General features: G+C 37.0%; 6 protein-coding genes across 6 annotated transcripts; 3 read left to right on the plus strand and 3 right to left on the minus strand. All coding sequences in view use genetic code 12, as the record gives it.

The window, feature by feature from the left end:
- Positions 1-523: 523 nt before the first annotated feature.
- DASC09_040570 (uncharacterized protein) lies at positions 524-2,101 on the plus strand (the record flags this gene model as incomplete). Its single annotated transcript, XM_064997656.1, has 1 exon — positions 524-2,101. One exon carries the CDS (start codon positions 524-526, stop codon positions 2,099-2,101), a length of 1,578 nt encoding a protein of 525 aa, XP_064853728.1.
- Positions 2,102-2,578: 477 nt separating this feature from the next.
- Positions 2,579-5,473, minus strand: DASC09_040580 (C2H2-type zinc finger protein; the record flags this gene model as incomplete). The annotated part of the gene is made up of 1 exon (XM_064997657.1): positions 2,579-5,473. The coding sequence occupies one exon, from the start codon at positions 5,471-5,473 to the stop codon at positions 2,579-2,581; it is 2,895 nt and encodes a 964-aa protein (XP_064853729.1).
- Positions 5,474-6,044: 571 nt separating this feature from the next.
- BUD13 (Bud13p) lies at positions 6,045-6,884 on the plus strand (the record flags this gene model as incomplete). The annotated part of the gene is made up of 1 exon (XM_064997658.1): positions 6,045-6,884. One exon carries the CDS (start codon positions 6,045-6,047, stop codon positions 6,882-6,884), a length of 840 nt encoding a protein of 279 aa, XP_064853730.1.
- A 506-nt stretch (positions 6,885-7,390) lies between these two features.
- On the minus strand, positions 7,391-12,301 carry XRN1 (chromatin-binding exonuclease XRN1; the record flags this gene model as incomplete). Its single annotated transcript, XM_064997659.1, has 1 exon — positions 7,391-12,301. The coding sequence occupies one exon, from the start codon at positions 12,299-12,301 to the stop codon at positions 7,391-7,393; it is 4,911 nt and encodes a 1,636-aa protein (XP_064853731.1).
- A 300-nt stretch (positions 12,302-12,601) lies between these two features.
- Positions 12,602-15,845, plus strand: DASC09_040610 (uncharacterized protein; the record flags this gene model as incomplete). The annotated part of the gene is made up of 4 exons (XM_064997660.1): positions 12,602-12,611; positions 13,156-13,343; positions 13,403-13,495; positions 13,569-15,845. 4 exons carry the CDS (start codon positions 12,602-12,604, stop codon positions 15,843-15,845), a joined length of 2,568 nt encoding a protein of 855 aa, XP_064853732.1.
- A 209-nt stretch (positions 15,846-16,054) lies between these two features.
- GDI1 (Gdi1p) lies at positions 16,055-17,487 on the minus strand (the record flags this gene model as incomplete). Its single annotated transcript, XM_064997661.1, has 2 exons — positions 16,055-17,361; positions 17,457-17,487. 2 exons carry the CDS (start codon positions 17,485-17,487, stop codon positions 16,055-16,057), a joined length of 1,338 nt encoding a protein of 445 aa, XP_064853733.1.
- Between the last annotated feature and the right edge of the window lie 317 nt (positions 17,488-17,804).

Below are 17,804 nucleotides of genomic sequence, written 5' to 3' on the forward strand. Positions count from 1 at the left end.
AGTGATTGATATGTTGTGTAACATGTCCGACCAAGGCGGGGGGTTGTTCTACTGGTACCTTATCCTGTATTTTTCTAGCATGCGGTATCAGCCATATCTATTATTCGCCAATTACTGGCAAAAACATCCTGGTGGTTATTCTTCCTGCCTGAAACCCACTAATTTTCGGCAAACAAACAGAAATTCAACACCATCATCCCATGAAAATAGACACAATAAGGATAAAACACCAAACAATTTTAATGAACATAAATTACTGCTAATATTCAAAGCTTTCTTTCCTATTTGATAATCCGCAGCGCAAAAATGCAGTCTAAGTCAAGCTACTGTTTCAGTAGCTGTAGCCCTAGTTGTTTGGCGTTGCAGATCCAACAGTAGGCTGCATCCTACACATACACCCTAAAATATATCTACATATATATATATATCTAGACGCGTAGAATGATAATCATTTCCTCAGTCTTTTTTTTTTTTTAAGGTTGCTGTTAGATCATCATCATCATCACCATCAACATCATCCAAGATGTACAATAACCATTCGACTTACCGAAACACCATGATCTTCGAAGACTTGGAAAACCACTCCGAGATTGAGAAAGAAACTAAGAATAATACCCTTGAATTTCAAGTCTCGCAAATATCGGACCAACACAATGAATTTATTCTTAGTTTTGAATCAAAGAACCTTAAAGTTGATGCCCTTGCTCAAGAACTCGAGATTGATCAATCTCGTTTGATGCGCAAGGTCGATCTCTGTGTATTATTACCAATCTTCATCTTGTTTTATGTTGCTAACCTCAACCGTGCAAACTTCGGGTTGTTGGAACTCGAAGGGATCACTACCACTCTAAAGATTTCCCAATTACAATATTACGGTGCAGTTGCTGTGTTCTTTGCTCCATACGTGGTGTTCCAGTCATTTTCGAACTTGGTATTGAAATCAATCAGACCCCACTTCTGGATGAGTACTTCGGTTTTAATTTATGGATGTGTTGTTCTCGGTACCGCCTTTGTCAGAGACTATCCTTCTTTGCTTGCCTGTCAATTCCTTCATGGTCTTTTCCAATCTGGTTGTGATTCGGCAGTGTTTTACATTCTTTCAAACTACTACGAAAGAAGTGAATCCCAAAAAAGAGTGTCATTTATCTATTCTGCCGCAGCTCTTGGTGTCTTGACCAACAATCTTATGGGTAGTCGTCTCAGAGTCGATAAAGTGGGGTCCTCCATCCCATTCTGGAGTTGGATTTTGATTATCGATGCCGCCATCACCATCGGTAGCGCCTTCATCTTGTTCTTCATCTTGCCTGATTTCCCTGAAGGTAATAGATTCTTGGAAGATAATGAAACCCTTTTCATTGTCAAGAAGTTGGAAATCCACTGTGGTAAGTCCGGTTACAACATCAAATACAGTTTCAAAAATGTTATTGACCAACTTAAGGACCCAATGATCTTGCTACCAGTCTTCATCAGTACCTTCTTTGGGGCCATCACTTACGGGTTCAACTTTATGGAACCTTTGGCTTTCGGGTTATATTTTGGTCCACAAGCTTTAGTTAGAGGTACTTGGCCATGGCTCTGCGGGTTCTTCGTGGTGTGCGTCTTTGGATACTTCTCTGATCTTATGCGTTGCCGTTATCCACTCTACTTTTTAAGTGTCTTATTTGCAGTTTATGGGCTTGCGGTCGCACGTTTCGACAGATCCCTTAACCCAAATGATACTTTAAGATACAGTAGTGTTTTCTTTTCAGTCATGGGTGCCCACGCTGCTTTCCCAATGTTCATCGGTTGGGCCACTTTTAACTTGAATGGGCACTTGAGAAAGAGTATCATCACTTCCTTGATGATCTGTTCTTACGACTTGGGAGGAATCTACAGTACCTTCATCATTTACAACAATGATGTTTTGTATACCCAAGCGGAAACTGCCGCTTTCGCTTTCTCTCTTGCTGCTTTCTTCTTCTCTTTATGTTACCTCTATTTGGTCCATCGTGAAAACGCAAAGAAGAGAACCCCTGAGTACAAGGTCAAGTATGAACAGCTTTCCAAAAAGGAAAAGATCCTTGCTGGTGATAGAGATCCAAGCTTTGATTATATTAGCTAAGCGATACCTCGTTTTTTTTTCTTTTCTTTTCTTTTCTTTTCTTCGGTTTTTTTTCTTTGTTTTTCTATCATTCTCTTTTCCCCAGTATTATAGATGTATGTTGAGGGGTGATGTTTTACCAAAACATGCAAAACGTCCATGACTATTTTTTTTCTTATTTCTATATTTCTATCTTTTATAATGTTGACTTCGCTCGTTTATTCTTTTTTTTTTTCCTCTCTTTACAATATCATGTTGATCTCGGTTGGTGCGTTTATTTTCAGGATGTCTATTTGGTCTGTGTGCTGGTTGATGTTTGGTTTTTTTCATGTTTGCTTTCTGGGATAATGAATTCTAATTGATATTCTATATTAATCAAAATTTTGTAATAGTTACTTCAATTAAAACTTTACTTGTAATATGTGACGTTTAACGAATACTAGATTAGAAGAGATACAAGATTACAAACCTGTTTGTAATAAAGCTAGCTATTCCTCCTCATTTTTGGGATGTGGGCTTTGAATTGTCATTGAAAAACTTACGTGCAAACAATGACTGACTTCCCAAGCTTCTTTCTATACAATGATCAAAAATTACCGTAAACTCTTTTGCCAATTCCCAACGTGTATGCCTCGTTAAGAACATTTTCAATAGCCTCACTAACCCTATAACATTTTTCTTGTTAGCTATGGATGGCAACACTTGTGCTTGTAATAACGTTGCTCTATGAAATGCGGTTGCATCCGGTGCTGGAAAGCTATGGATCACAGTTGAAGTTTTAGTGTTCAACTCATGCCTTATTCTTCTCAAGTAGTCATAACCATTTTCAATCGACTGAATCAAGCTAACATCTGTATCCTTTCTTGTATACTCAATATTATTTAAAATATTTGATTCCGGGCCTTCAACTGTAAAGCAATATGCCCAAATCGTTAAAGTAGACATATACATCACAAATGATCTTTCAATAATAGCGTCACTCGAAGTTTCATAGTAATAATTCTTTTCTCCATTATCATCAGTACCATATGGTGACAAAAGCATTTCAAATAAATAAAGAAAAGCATGAATTACCGCCAATCTCCCAGTTGGGCTATTGGCACAGCTCTTCATTCTATTGGAAACGGTTTCAAAATCTGATTTTGCAGGTCGAACACTCATTCTCCACGGAGCCCCAGAATACACTAACAAGTCATAGTGATTGATTCTCGTTATAATCTGCGCCATATGATATGCAGGATACTTGCAATGTAAATCGTTCTCCATAAAGTAATACTGTTCGGGATCGCTATCATAAGTAGCAGCATTGTCACTGGAGACTGAACTATACAATACCGATGATTTAGTATCACAGCAACCATTCATCGCATCATGAGCGAAATGATCCAAAATGAAACTCAAATATTCTTTCCAGGATCCCAATTGATCCTCTCCAAGATCTAATACCGATGATTGTAAGTCGCGTTGCTGAAATTGAAAAATAATTGAGAGTAAACCTGACATTAGAATACGTTTACCAAACACTCCGGTTTCGATTCTTTGATTCTTCAATAAGCCCCTTAATTCCTGTAAAAACAATCTTGGCTTCAAATCGACTGAAGCAAGTTTGAAATTAGCTCCAGTAGATTCCCACAAATCATCATCACATGGCATTTCAATCTGAATCTGATGAACCTCCAACATCCTCGCATGCCCGAAAACAGCCGAGTGAGTGGAATCAATGTAAAATGCCATCAATAAAGTTCTTTTCAAAGATTCAAATTCAATCCATTTTTCCCAAATGAGTTTCTGTTTTTCTTCGTAGGTTTTTGAGGCAAATTCTTCATCCACCGCTCTTGGGTTGTACTTACCACCCAATGTAGGAGTTCTTCTCAATAGTTGAATAGTTGCTCCATGATGAATAAAAGTCCGTTCATGCAATGCTCTACTGGTGAAAAATTTCTCATAATATTCTAAGATTAATAGTGCTTGAACCACCCAAGTCTTGACGGGCAATGTAATGAAATCGCCCGATTCAAATAACCTCCATCGAAGTGGGACACAAATAGCATCTGCCAAATTTTTGGCCTCTCTTACATATTTTATTCCTTTGTCTCTTGTACATGCTAGCAACCCTGCACCAGTCACTACCATCGAGAGTACCAATAAACCTGGCGCTTCACTGGCAACAAAAGATGGTCGATGCAAAAATGGGAACTGAGAATGGAAAATTTGCCAATATACCTGTAAGCACTTTTGAAACGCAGTGATATTAACATCAGGATTTCCAGCTAAAGAAGGGATTATACCCAATAGCTTGGTCATGGTTTCGGTAGTTATCGCATAATCTTGGCTGGCATTTGTATCAGTGATATGTTGTGATATCATTTTAAAGAGATCATTCATATAAGTATCGGGTGAAAGTCCAAAAAGATATTCATTTTCAATCCCATAACTGATGTTTTGATCACCGTAAAGACGATTATTGTCGCCGGTGAAATCGACAAGACTGTCCACTAAATTGGAGTCAATCCAAGAGTTTACGCTCGTAGATGACACAGGATTGTTATTATAGTGACTTTTGGCCACATTATCATCGATATTCTGGTTTATATCTGGGGTAGCAGTAGCACCATCTTTGAAGCCATTATAGTCTTCATTGATCCTTGCGGAATTAGCTATAAGCGGAGCCAGGTCTACCAGTGATATAATATTCATAATTGACATGCTTGGATGGAGGATATTAACGTTGGATGGATTGTTATTTTCATTGTCATTTTGATTTTGGGGTTTAATCATCATGTTGGGCCGTTCAGGAGAATATAGATTATCTCTTTGATTATTCACAACCGGTGGAGTTGGTGTATTATTTCCTTCGGTATGACCGATAATGACAGGCACATGAGGTGGTGGTGCTACTGCTGATTGCACAATAGACAGGTTGCTCTCATAATTATTTACTGATTTGGTGTTTTTAGAATTCAAATCGCCAAAAGAAAGAGTACCCATGCCTTGGAATGCCGAATTTCTCTTTGATTTCATTTCCAATTGTTGCAATTGTTTTTCTTTCTCAAGTTTGACCTCATGGCGTCTTAAATGTCGATCCCTCAAATCTACCCGTACAAACGTCTTGGGGCAATTGAGCCACGAACACTTATAAATCACCAGGGGATTATGATTGAGTTTGTGTCGCAATAAATGCTCGGCTCGAGAAAAGGATTTCCCACAACCCTGGCAATCACAAGTGAAGGTCCCAGTGGATCTCTTCTTTCGCTTCTTGGGAGCTGAACTGGTTTCTTGTTGTTGTTGTTGTTGTTGTTGTTGTTGTTGTTGTTCGCTCGAGGGCTTGGTTTGATCAGAATCCAGCAATGAAGCACTACGTTTCGCAGCTAAATTAGGAGTTTGATTAATCATTTCGAAAGCTTATCAAACAAATAGGGGCAAAATGACGCTTATCAAATAAATCACATTTAAAAGTTTGGAGGACCTTGGAATTTCAAAATCATACAAAAAGCCATGGGATCAAAATGATGGGTTCAGTTTATTTATACTAATAATACTTGCTTCCAGCAACTACCAATATGAACAAGAGGCAGTATCAGTGTTCATGGATGTATATTCTTTGATAAAGCATGAACTAAAATCTTTGAAATTAACAATCACGAAAAAAAAAAGTAAAGAAAAAAAAAAAAACTCCAATAAATTCAAATTCTTATCGTGATCTTCAACTGATCATCAATACTTTACCAATAAACAGAGCAGAGAATACAAATATTAAAAGAATTCAAGCAAAAGAGAAAGGAAGAACAAATATCTTGAGCAACATTTATTTCTTTGTGTATAACGACGACAGGAGCAATAATGTATGGGCCACGGGCTCCTTAACCACATAAAGTTGACATTTTCAATTTCATTTTTATTTTTTTCTACTCCTTTGAAATCAACTTTATCATTGCCATAGCGAAGAATACCGTAGCCTGAGGAAATGGCGGGGTTGTCTGATTATCTCAACAAAAACTATGGATCCAAAAAGAAGTCCAAACTGAAGAAACAGAGCCTGAAACCTGCAACTACGGTGGTGGTTGACAAACAGGGCCAAAATCCAGGACATGCTGATGATGCTGTACCGCAGCCTACGTTAAAGGAACAGAAAAAAAGTGAACAAATAAAAGGCTGGAAAGTTGTTGGACAATCCTCGGAGGAACAAACAACTGTTAGGAAAGATCTGGGTTTAAAGCATGGTTTACAGTTTCTTGACAATAAAGGATCAAATGACGAACAACACTCCGAAGTTGATGAGGACTCAATCATCCCAAACAATCAAGAAACAATTTACAGAAATAGTAAAGGTCAAAAGATCGACATAGCTGAGAAACTCCAACAAGATTCAGCAGCAAAAACAGACGAAGAGGCAAGAAAACGCAAATTAAATGAAGCGAGGAATCGGAGTGAGTCTCAGGTATTGAAAAAACAAAGATACGATGAGGATTTAAAGAAAATTAAGGATGTCAAAACAGCAGTATACGCCAATGACGAATCTTTGAATCAAGAGAGGAAATCACAAATGTTTGAAGATGATCCCCTATTATATATTTCCAATACATTGAACGGTGAGGCCCCAAAAAGTGCTGTTCCTAGCTCGAAATCAGGAAGAAAATTATTTGATAAAGGTCCCCCTCCAGTAAACCGATTCAATATCACCCCTGGTTACAGGTGGGATGGTGTTGATCGATCCAATGGGTTTGAATTGAAGTGGTTTAACAGGCAGTATGAGGTGAGAGAGAAAGCATCTTTGAGAAGTGCGTTGCAAGATTCATATGAATGATTCTGTAATCATATATAATAAGATTTCTGTAGTATATATAATTGTAAATGTTATCTTTTTTTTGTTTTGTTTTTCTATACCATAATGTGTAATATAAATAAAAGTCATTCAATCATTTTTCTCATTAATTAACAATAGAAAGTTTTTCGATTAAAAATAAGGAAAAAAAATAATATAAAATATAAATAAAATGAACAAAAAAAAATAATGAAAAAGAACTAAATATGAAATATAAAATAAGTATCATAATGATAATGAGACACACAGTAACATTTATACAAAAACTATTGAAAAATTTAGAAGATACCAATTAAATAAAATACGCAATATTCACTAATTCATACAAGAAAAATTTTAGGGGGGGGAGAAAAAAAAGGTAAGACCAAGATAGTAAATATAAAAGATTAAAATAACAGCCAGTTGAATTTTTTTTAAAAGAAAATAAAGAAATAGTCATTCCGCAAAAACAAAAGAACAATATTTCATTGTTATTTATTTTTGCCAGATTACTCTTGCTGTTGCGTTCTTTGCAAAGGTTTACCATTTTGGGATCCACCTCTATTGCCGCCTCTTCCTCTTCCTCTTCCTCTCATTCCACCTCTTCCGCGGTTGTTGTTTCTGTTACTTTGACGACCATTCTTGTTGCCAGTGGAGTTTGGCTTGTTAAGGGATTGGTTGTCTGGTAGGGCTTGAGAGGTTTGATATTTGGCGTCAGGCCCCTTCAACAAAGTCTTAAGTTCACTAGACGCTTCTCTATCAGCCATAACAGGAGGATTCTGGAAGAATTGTGGTGGTGGTGGCGGGAAGGCACCTGGAGGAGGAACATTCATGAAACCTGGGCCTGGTACAAAACCACCTGGAGACTGGAAAAAGTTTTGTGGAGCACTAGATTGATTGAACACTGGTGGTGGCAAAGATGTTGGTGCTGGAGCAGAGCCATTCTTAAGAATACCACTCATAATGGCACCATAAACCTCCTTGGCAGCTTTATCATTATCAATATTTCTAGTTGATGGGGCTGCCACTGGAGCTGGCGCAGCAGTAGTGGTGGATTCAGTTGGAGCTTGTTCATTATTATTTTCAGATTCAGTATCATTACCCTGGTTAGCTTCAGATTTCTTGAGCAAAGACAACAATTCGCGTTTGCTAGCGGCCTTTTCTTTAGTTTCTCTTTCTATTTGTTCCTTCTCTTCCTTGGATAATTCTTTTTCCTTCTTTTCAGAAACCTTTGGTTTGGACACTGGTTTTGGACCGCTTCTTTCACTTTGCTTATACTTAGATCTTTCCAATGAGCTCTTACTATGGTAGATAAACTGCTTGTGAGTCAAGTTCAACAAATGAGACGAATCAACAACCAACCCTCTAGTGGATCTCAATCTTCCATTCAACGAGTTACCATTAATCAATGGATAATCAAAGACAATGTTCAAAGTGACCTTTTCGTCCGAAACATTGATACCAACAACAGTACCCTTAGCGAAAAGAGGAACCTTGGTACCATCCAAGACATTAGAAACTCTGTCACCGAGGTTAAAGTATTGTTTCTTCAATAATTGCTGGGAGTTTTGATTGTCTAAAATCGCTTCAAGTGGAACACCTTTCAAATTTCTGGTGATTTCATTGTGAGGTCTGCTAATATATTGAATGGTGAATTGTTCAATTTCAGAAATATTAGACCGGTTCAATGATTCACTGCCCAAGCTGGTGGTATTGAATCTTGCCTTCTTGGAGTCTAAGAAAGTAGACACCTTACCAAGAGTTTCGTCCAATTTTAATGGGTCAGGAATCTTTGGATATAAATCTTGAATGTGGAGCAAGTTACGAGATTTGTGGTTCTTGGAGCAGTTAGCCAAGTTTCTAAAGAATGTTGGGAACAAGTCTTTATACTCCCTAATTAATTCAATAGCAAAAGAACTATACAACCACCCTCTTTCATTTCTCTTAGTGTAACCCAAGACTTTCAATTTCTTACCTTCGAACTTCAAATCCAAACCAATGTTAACTCTTCTGCCCTTGACATTTTCAATCAAGAAGCTAGAGGTAATCTTGGACAAGAAGATAGGATGAATACCCAACTTGGAAGCAGTTTCATTGCTATTGAAGAAATGAACAGAATGCCTTTCTTGGTAAGCCTTGTTGGCACCGAAATTTGGTTCCTCATTCTTTGTAACCTTGGAGACTTGCAAAATCAATTCGGTGTTAGATTTGTAACCAACAACAGTGGCTTCATTACCATAAGCAATGTCACCCAAAAATGTAACCTTTGAATCAACTGGGAATTCTTTATCAATTGGTTTGGCTTCTCTTTCTTTAAATCTCTTGTCTGGGTTGACAACACTGTCAACAACCAATTGGAATGGATACTCTTCTCTCTTTTTGGCAAATGTCTTAACATAGGCTCCCTTTTTGTTACGGATTAACCCATTAGTCGACACGGTTGTGAAAACCAAGTTTACTTTACCGATTTTCAACCCCTTAGAGATGTGATAGCTTTGAATCATACTCTTAGCACGATCGCCAAAAGAAGTGGCGTCACTTGGGCCCAAAGGCTGTTGACTAACACGGCCATTGGAATCCAATTCATAAGAAAGTAAACCATCACTAATAGAAATCACCTTAGCTTCTTTCAAATATGGCCATGAAACATAAACAATTTGGTTTAAGTATTTTTTGGCAATATCTTCAATAGTTAACTCTTCTAATAATTCTTCATGTGGATTCTGAAGGTTCAAGATCATGGATTCTGACCGAGATGGTTGATTGAAAATGACCAAATAATCAATGGCTAAACCAGAAGTGAATGGCAAAGTCTTCAAACTAGGGAAGTTAGCTAAAGAACTAACACCAATCTTTGCCCCTCTGCATAAATGGTTGAACGGCTTGGAATCCATGTTTTCACTGTAGTAATCATCATCGTCCCTAGATTTTTTAACCTCACCATCAATGAGCGGCAATTCATAAGGCAATTCGATACAATTATCATGTTCAAGATCTTTGAAGGAGTGTGGTAAAGAAGATTTGTAAAACTTATCGACTTGGGGATTGTATCTGTAGATCAAATCGAAACCATAAGAGTTTCTAGCTTTTTCTTCAGCAGTTAACTTAGAATCATAAGGTTTCATGGCTTCAAGCAATCGGGTTTCATCAACAAATGAAAGTTTGAAGACATATTCCCATTCAGCAGTCTTACCATTCTTATCAATTTCGACTTCGGATGGATAGAAATCAATAATTGGAGAATTTGGCTCCAACATCAATGGACGGTAAACCTTTGGCAACAAGGTGTTTGATCTTGCTGGCAAAACCCCCATTAATTGTTGGAATGGTTTGAATGGAACGTCCTTAGGGAATTCAACTTTAAATGCGTCGCTGATGCCCACAGCAATATCAGAAATTCTTGGAGAAAAGTAATACTGATAGTACCAAGACCATGATGGACAACCTTTATAATAATAGTATAAAACCCATTGAAGACCTTCCAAATAATTGTGAGCCAATTTACCAAATTTCTCACTATCATTCAAGGTGAAACCAAATTTGGCTTGATAGTATTGATTTTTCCAAGCGACGAAATTTTCATCCTCCAAAAAGTTAGACAAGTTACTAAATTGAGAGTCATGGTGCATAGAATCTTCAAACTCTTTATTAAGCTTTTCAATTTCCGCGAGGGTCACATTACTAAACCTGCTTGCGTATTTTTCAATAATATGATTGTAGCTTGAAATTCTTTCTTGATATTCTTCATCAGTCTCATTTGGTTCGATACCACTGATATCCAATTTCAAACTTATTTTCCCAAGCTCTTGATCTTGAACCACAATCAAATCAAAATCATGGGCAATTTGTTTCAAGAAATCAAATTGTAATGAGCCATTATCAGGAACCAAGAGATTCGAAATGTCCAAGATTGGGATATCATCTTCACTGATAATATCAGGATCAATCCTGGATGCATCACTGGAGTATATATTAATCAACCAAGGTTCAGTAAAAGCAAAGATTTTGGAAAAAGCATTGTCTAAAGACTCATCAATTTGATGGAATTCTTCTAATTTTTTGTCAACCACATTGATGACATCCTCATCATCATTTTCAACTTCATCTTCCAAATTGGAAAATGCGTTAGATGGACCTTTATCCTTACTCAAGATTTCATTTCTCTTCCTCTCAGCAGCCTTTGAGCTTTTTTTGGTTTGCTCTTCGAATCTTTTTCTCTTCAACTCCATCAACTTCTTTTTATTCTCATTATCTAAAGACAAGTTATCCAATTTTTTGTTGAACCACTCAATATCAACGTTACCGTTTTCATAGTTTTCATATTCAAATAGTGATAAATAATCTAACCAAATTTTCAATCTTCCGAAATCTATTGTACCACAATCATTCAAGTACCCATCAGAATTAATCAAGAATTTTTTGAAAGTTTTCAATAAAAGAGGGAACGCACCCTTGTTTATATGCAAATCAGGTAAATGTGGAAGGAAATCATTACCAAGAACATACATGATTAAGATGAAATCGTCCAAAATCCTTTCAAAACTATAATTGAATTTCAAAATGTTTTGTAAATCACTAAATTCCAATTCCAAATATTCACGGACTAAGGATAAATGTAACAAATAGAAACGCTCATTTTCTAAACTTTCAACAGTGGATCCCCCTTTATTCTTATCCTTCCGTTGAGGACCGAATGTCACTTCTTCTCTCAATAAAGAAAAGTGAGGCTCGTGGGTGACTAAACCAAGCATAATTAAATCAGCATCTAAACCATAGATACAGTGTCTCAAATTTGGATCGTAATCTGACTGGCTCTTCATGGTTCTGATATATTTCATAATCTTATGCTCACCTTCACCAGGTACTTCATGACCACTAAATATAACATCAATATTCTGCCAATTTGCGTCTGTACTAACCTTTTTGTGAATGAAGAACTTAATATGTTTTGATACCTTTGCCATGAATTCAGTACCTGGGGTAATGGAATTGGAATCAAACATCTGTGAAGGATCCTTCTTCTTGTCAATACCAGAGTCAATCCCTTTAAGATCATCTTCTTCTTGTTGACGCTTGCGTTCCTTCTCGGCTTCCAAAGCAGTTCTGAATCTTCTTGATCTTTGTTGATTCATCTTGGCTCTTGGAGCCACACCATCGATGGCCATATAAAATACCTTCTTTGGCTTTATTGTGTTGAATAAATGATCAATATAAGCAAAAATCGCGGTGTACATCTCATCGTCAGAAATACTTTCTGTCAAGTCATCGTGCTTCTGACCGGTTGCACGAGTACAATTATGTAAAATGGAATTCATATCCAAATAGAGGTTATCAAATTCAGGAATCTGATCCTCGTCGATTAATTTCGATATCAATGGCCATCTTTCAGAGATGAATCTAAAAAATTTTGGAACACCCATTCTGAATTATTATTCTATTAGCGAAATCCAATTACTCTCACCACTAACCAATATTTATGGGAACCTATAGATATATATATATACTCAGATTGCTTGTATATATTTCGTATTCTATTAACCACTGGATCCTGAAATAGCTAATGGTTGTTGATAGCCTTAGTCTTTTCGGTGGTTAATTTTCTTGCTTTTTTTTTTTATTTATTATTTATCGAAGGTTACTCGTTGTTGATATTTTCGATAAAATTTCCACTCTTCTTCCTTTAATTTGTTTCGCGGTATCCGTATTGATTTTCGATTAAGATGTTGATCAGTACGTGACAGATGGGTTTTGCAATCCCACTTGTTTGTTGTTGACCAAGTTCGAAGAAGTATCGCACTTACCCGCATTCACCTAATTTACATCCGGGTAATGTTACCTCATTTCTGGTGCCAACTCGCTTTTGACGTGCATCACATCAACCAACACCCACAAGCTATTGTGAGATATCTGTATTTGTCGCTTTATATATATCCCCTTCTCTCTTAATTTCTGATAGTTTTGGTACCTTAGAAAGCTTCATGGCCCGCCTAGGCTATTTGCCCCTATGAATAACGACAAGCGCCGTCACAACATGAACGCCAACTGGATTACCAAATCGGTGACAAAATTGACCTGTTTGATTAAGAATAACAAGGCCAAGTGGCTCAATTCAAATGCTTTCAAGTAGTAAATAGTTGCTATCGTGAAGATATTAATTCCGATGCTGATACCTTTGTATGATTTTTTTTAAGCTGTGCTTGTTGCCACTAACCTTCATATCGCTTCCATGAGAATGATTATCAAAAACTCGTAAATTTCGAGATATTTGAAACAGGAAAGACTCACTTATTAAAAGATAAGAGCTATTTGATATCTGTTGAGAGATTTTTCAAAGCTTTAGATGAAATTATTGATGCTGAAGATCAGGATAATGATGGTATTAAGGCAGTATTGTTTCCAGTAGCAATGTTCTTGTTCCTACTTACAGAAGCAAAGACCTTCAATTACATTGATATTTTAATTGTCAGTATTGGAAATTCTTTTTTACTTCCACTTTTTAGAATAACTATTGACAGTTCAAGAACTTTATTCCTAGTAAAGGCTTGTCAATTGATGGGAAGTTTGCTGAACCTTTGTTGGGTCTTGGCTTTAGCGCCGAAGTATACAATTGGAAGGTATGTGTCATTGTTAGCTTTTCTATTTCGTTGATACTAAGGCATATTAAACTAACGCTTTTTGTCAAATAAGATTTTTCAACTATTGTCCTGCATTGTGAAAGTTGATAGAGGCACTCGAGTAGTCTTACTAAGTTTATTCAGGTCAACATACTATGAAAGGCTAGGCCATAAAATTATAGATGGTAAGGATTTTTCTGAAGTTATCTACATCATTATTTTAGTTTCAGTTATGTTTCCTGCGAGGAAATTCTCCACTGGAAAGCCCTTCATCTCTAAATTATGGCCACCTTCGAAGATTAGACTTTGTTATTACCAGAATTTCCCTTATGATGCTTCTCAAGGATCTTGTAGCATTATTGAATATCTTCTGGAAATTAGCAAGCCCTCCATTTTTGCAAAATTTAACAATTTGTACGAACTCAAGTACATACACACTGACTTTGTTAAATTTGATAATTCTGGAAAAATGAAGTTGTTTTGTACTATTTATTTTGATCAACTATTGTTTTGGATTTTTGCAGATGATAATGCAGTTGTTAATGATGGTTATTTTAGTCCGATCCAGATTGATTTGGATTCTGTTTACAATATCAATTATATTGATGAGCAGGCTTTAGAAATTGAGGGAACTTTTGGCCATTTATTGACTGTTTCCAATTTATCGATATTCTTTGACGAGAATATCATAAAGAAAGGTGCGAAATTTTCTGTTTCATTGGAACCTTGTGCGAATTCTTCACTTATTGAATTATTATCTGATATTAGATATTATGAGAGCTACCTGAAGGAGATGCCAACCAACGAGTCGAAAGTTTTCACAGCTATTTCTCCGATTATCTTGGATAAGTTTGCCAATTGCACTGAAGAGTATGAAGGTAGCTCCTCTAAGCACAGTAAAAGATCTAGCGAATCATCTTTCTCCATTCATCTCATCGAAAACGATACTTCTACTCTGAATACAATGAATAAGACCACCATCACTGATGCTACTTCTGTTGCTGCTCCAATTGATAAGGCAGTTCAGGAATCAATGACGCCTGTAACTGGTATTTTGCATTCTAAGTCTGTTCATAAAAGCAATTTTTTACTGCAAAAGAAAGTCTCTGAAATTCCAATTATTCAAATTCCTGCCTCTCCTGAACCATCTGTTACTTCCTCTATTTCCAAAGAGAGTAGAGCCAAAATCAAACTTTCTAATGGAAAGAAGCGCCGGTCTACTCTTTTCAGCAAGGTCATGAAGAAAGACCGCGGTAAAATAGCTGAAAGGAAGAAAAATACCGCAGAGGATTTTTGGGAGTTAAGCTCTGATGATTCTCAAGTGGATATTGCTATTGTTGATCCAAAAAGTGACGGTAGTACGATACAGAAATCTAAACCCAAGGTAATCGAAATTGCACATTCTTCACCAGTACCTCCAATTATTAAGAAGCCTAATCTCATAACAAAAAAACTAAAAAGTATCGATGAAGAAAACAAAAGTGAAAATACTGTTGAAAGATTTGGCGACGAAACCGAAACAACGGTAATTTCATACATTACTAATTCCCCAATCATTGCAGCTAAGACACGACGCTATGCGAAAAGCAAAGTGTCTAAGTACATTGTTGCTAAACCTCAAAGATCCCAAGGGAAAAGAAAAGTAATTGAACAAGAAAGTTCTAGCCCGATCATTTCTCAGCGATTGGCGAAAGCAGTTCCAGCAGCTCATGAGGCAATTGTACCAAAATTGGGATTATCGAAAAGATTGAGCCCAATGAGAAGACATAAGTCATTTTATATTTCTAATGTGGAAAGTAGTCATCAGGATGTTCATAAATCTAAACCCAATGCTGTCTCATCCCAAAACAATAAGCTTGAGCTTAGGAGTGGTGAACTAAGCATGGTTATGGACGACGACGATACTGATGAGTCTTTTCGGGAATTAGCAATTGATTATTCTATTAAGGACCCTCCTGCTCAACCTGATGGAGATCTTTTAACAACCGCTGCTACTGCTGAAGCTGTAGGATCGAGGTATGTTGCTTCTTCTCAAAGCGCGGCTTCTCAAGCTGCATCGATTTTTCATAATGAATTCACCACTTTGGACCCGAACAAAATTCAACATCAGATCTTTCAAGGATTAAATTTGCTTTCCAAATCCCTTGTTGGGAAGATGCGGTTAATTCATGGTGCGATTCAAACAGAGGCTGATAAGATTTCAGATGAAATGACGAAAAAATTGGAACAGGTGGACAAAGAGAATGAAATCAAGTTGCAAAACTTTCATAAATTTGTCAAATTGTTGTCAGAAAAGGCTGCAAGTAGCGAACAAGAGATCATGGCATTTATTAACAATTCAGGAAAGTGATGATTATTTTATTTATATATAGCTTACGTAGTGCTGCAATGAATGATGATATTAATATTAATCAAAGTAATAGTTTATTAGGATAAAAAAAGAATTAAAACAAAAAACAAAAAACAAACAAAAAAAAAAAAGGGCAGCAAATTGCTTCTTTAAATGAAGAAAATGGGATAACGATTAATAAAATAAAATAAAATAAAATAAAAAAGAAATTAACTGGCATTCAATTCTTCTTCGTCTTCAACTTCCCTCTTCTTCAAAATCAACGGATAACCAGTGACTCTTTCATAAATGTCCTTGACATCATCGGTGGTAGTTTCGAAATGGGAACTAGCATCGTAGGATTTGGAAATGAAGACATTGTCAGCTTTACCATCGGCCTTCGGTTCGTACAAATCAGAAACGCTAATGAATTGTTCTTCGACTTCGCCAATCAAATCAAAGGCTGGCTTCAATTCAACATGAGGGTTATCGGTTTCGATAATGGTGGAAGCGATAGCCAAGTAGTAAGGCTTGGCAGCGACGTTGTGGGTGTAAGAAACGGTGGCAATGTAAATATCGTTTTTACGGCCCACTTGGTTTTGTGGAATGATAATTTGTAAAGAGTCACAGTCGGCAGCTTGGGCGATTGGATGTTTCAAAATACAGATTGCTCTAATGACTCTTTGGCCGGTCTTTTGGACTTTTTCTGGGAAATAAGTTGGGTCACCAATGACGATTGGGGCTTTAGCAGTACCTTCCTTAGTTTTAACCCCGGCGAATTTACCAGCATCATCGTACAAGATTTCATCGACTGGAGTGTCCAACATATAAGTACCCCCGTAAATGGCCGACAATCTAGCAAACCCTTGTGGCAATTCCCCTAAACCGTACAATGGGTAAATGTAAGGGGATTTCCCGTATCTGGCGACGGATTGGACGTAAAGAAGGATTCTATCATAAGTTTCTCTGGCTGGTTTTTCCAAGTACTCGTCGTTGGAGTACAAAGCCATGGCGTGGCCAATGAAATCCTTGGTGCCGGATTCCAAGCCAAACTTATAGTAAACTTCACTCATGGTATTAGCATCCAAGTCCAACCCACTGTGGGTGGAAACGTCTTCTTCTTTGTAGTTGGCGATGAATTCCAAGAATCTCTTCATTCTTCTTTTTTCGAAAATCCCCATCAAAGAAGATCTGACGGCTTCGTATTCGTTGGATGGGACCTTGGCGATTTTCCCGCTACGATAAACGTACGACGCGGCAATTTGCTTGAATTCAATGTAACGGGTGACCTTGGTGTGGACCAAAATGTTGGCCAATTCACCATTGGCCATCAAGAACTTTGGAATCAAGTCAACACACCAGTCACGGTCGCGGCCCAATTGGTGTTCAGGAACCTCTTCTCTGAATTTCTTGAACAATTGTGATAAGTTCAACGAGGCCGATTCACCCCCGTAAAAATCTTGACGGTCGATATGGAGGACTTTCTTTCCGTCGACGGATAAAAGACCAGAGAGAACACATTCGGTCAAACCAGTTCCTAAACAATTGAGGGTTAGTTTATGTTTAATTGTGGATGATATTGTAAAAAAAAAAAAAAAAAAAAGAAAAAGAACAGAAACAAAAGTAACTTACCAAGAACAATAACATCATAAGATTCATCCATGGTGTATATGAGAAGTGAGAAGTTTTAAGAAAGTAATGAAGCAACTGGACAAATTAGCTCTAACAAAAGAAAAAAGAAGGAAAGAAGGAAAAAAAAAAGGACAAATCGCAACAATGTTGATAAAGGATGAAATATGATTGTGTGTCACTTTGTAAGAAAAATAAAAAAATACCGATGCCATCACCACCACCACCACATCATCGTGGGGTACCCTCTCCAAAATGACTAGGCGCGCGACACGTACCTTCTCAATGGCCACCGCAATGGTCACGAAATGGAATAATAATATCAGTTGGAATAATGTCAATTGGCAAGTA

Source organism: Saccharomycopsis crataegensis (genome assembly GCF_037102585.1).
Source record: "Saccharomycopsis crataegensis DNA, jcf7180000000084, whole genome shotgun sequence".
NCBI lineage: Eukaryota > Fungi > Ascomycota > Saccharomycetes > Ascoideales > Saccharomycopsidaceae > Saccharomycopsis > Saccharomycopsis crataegensis.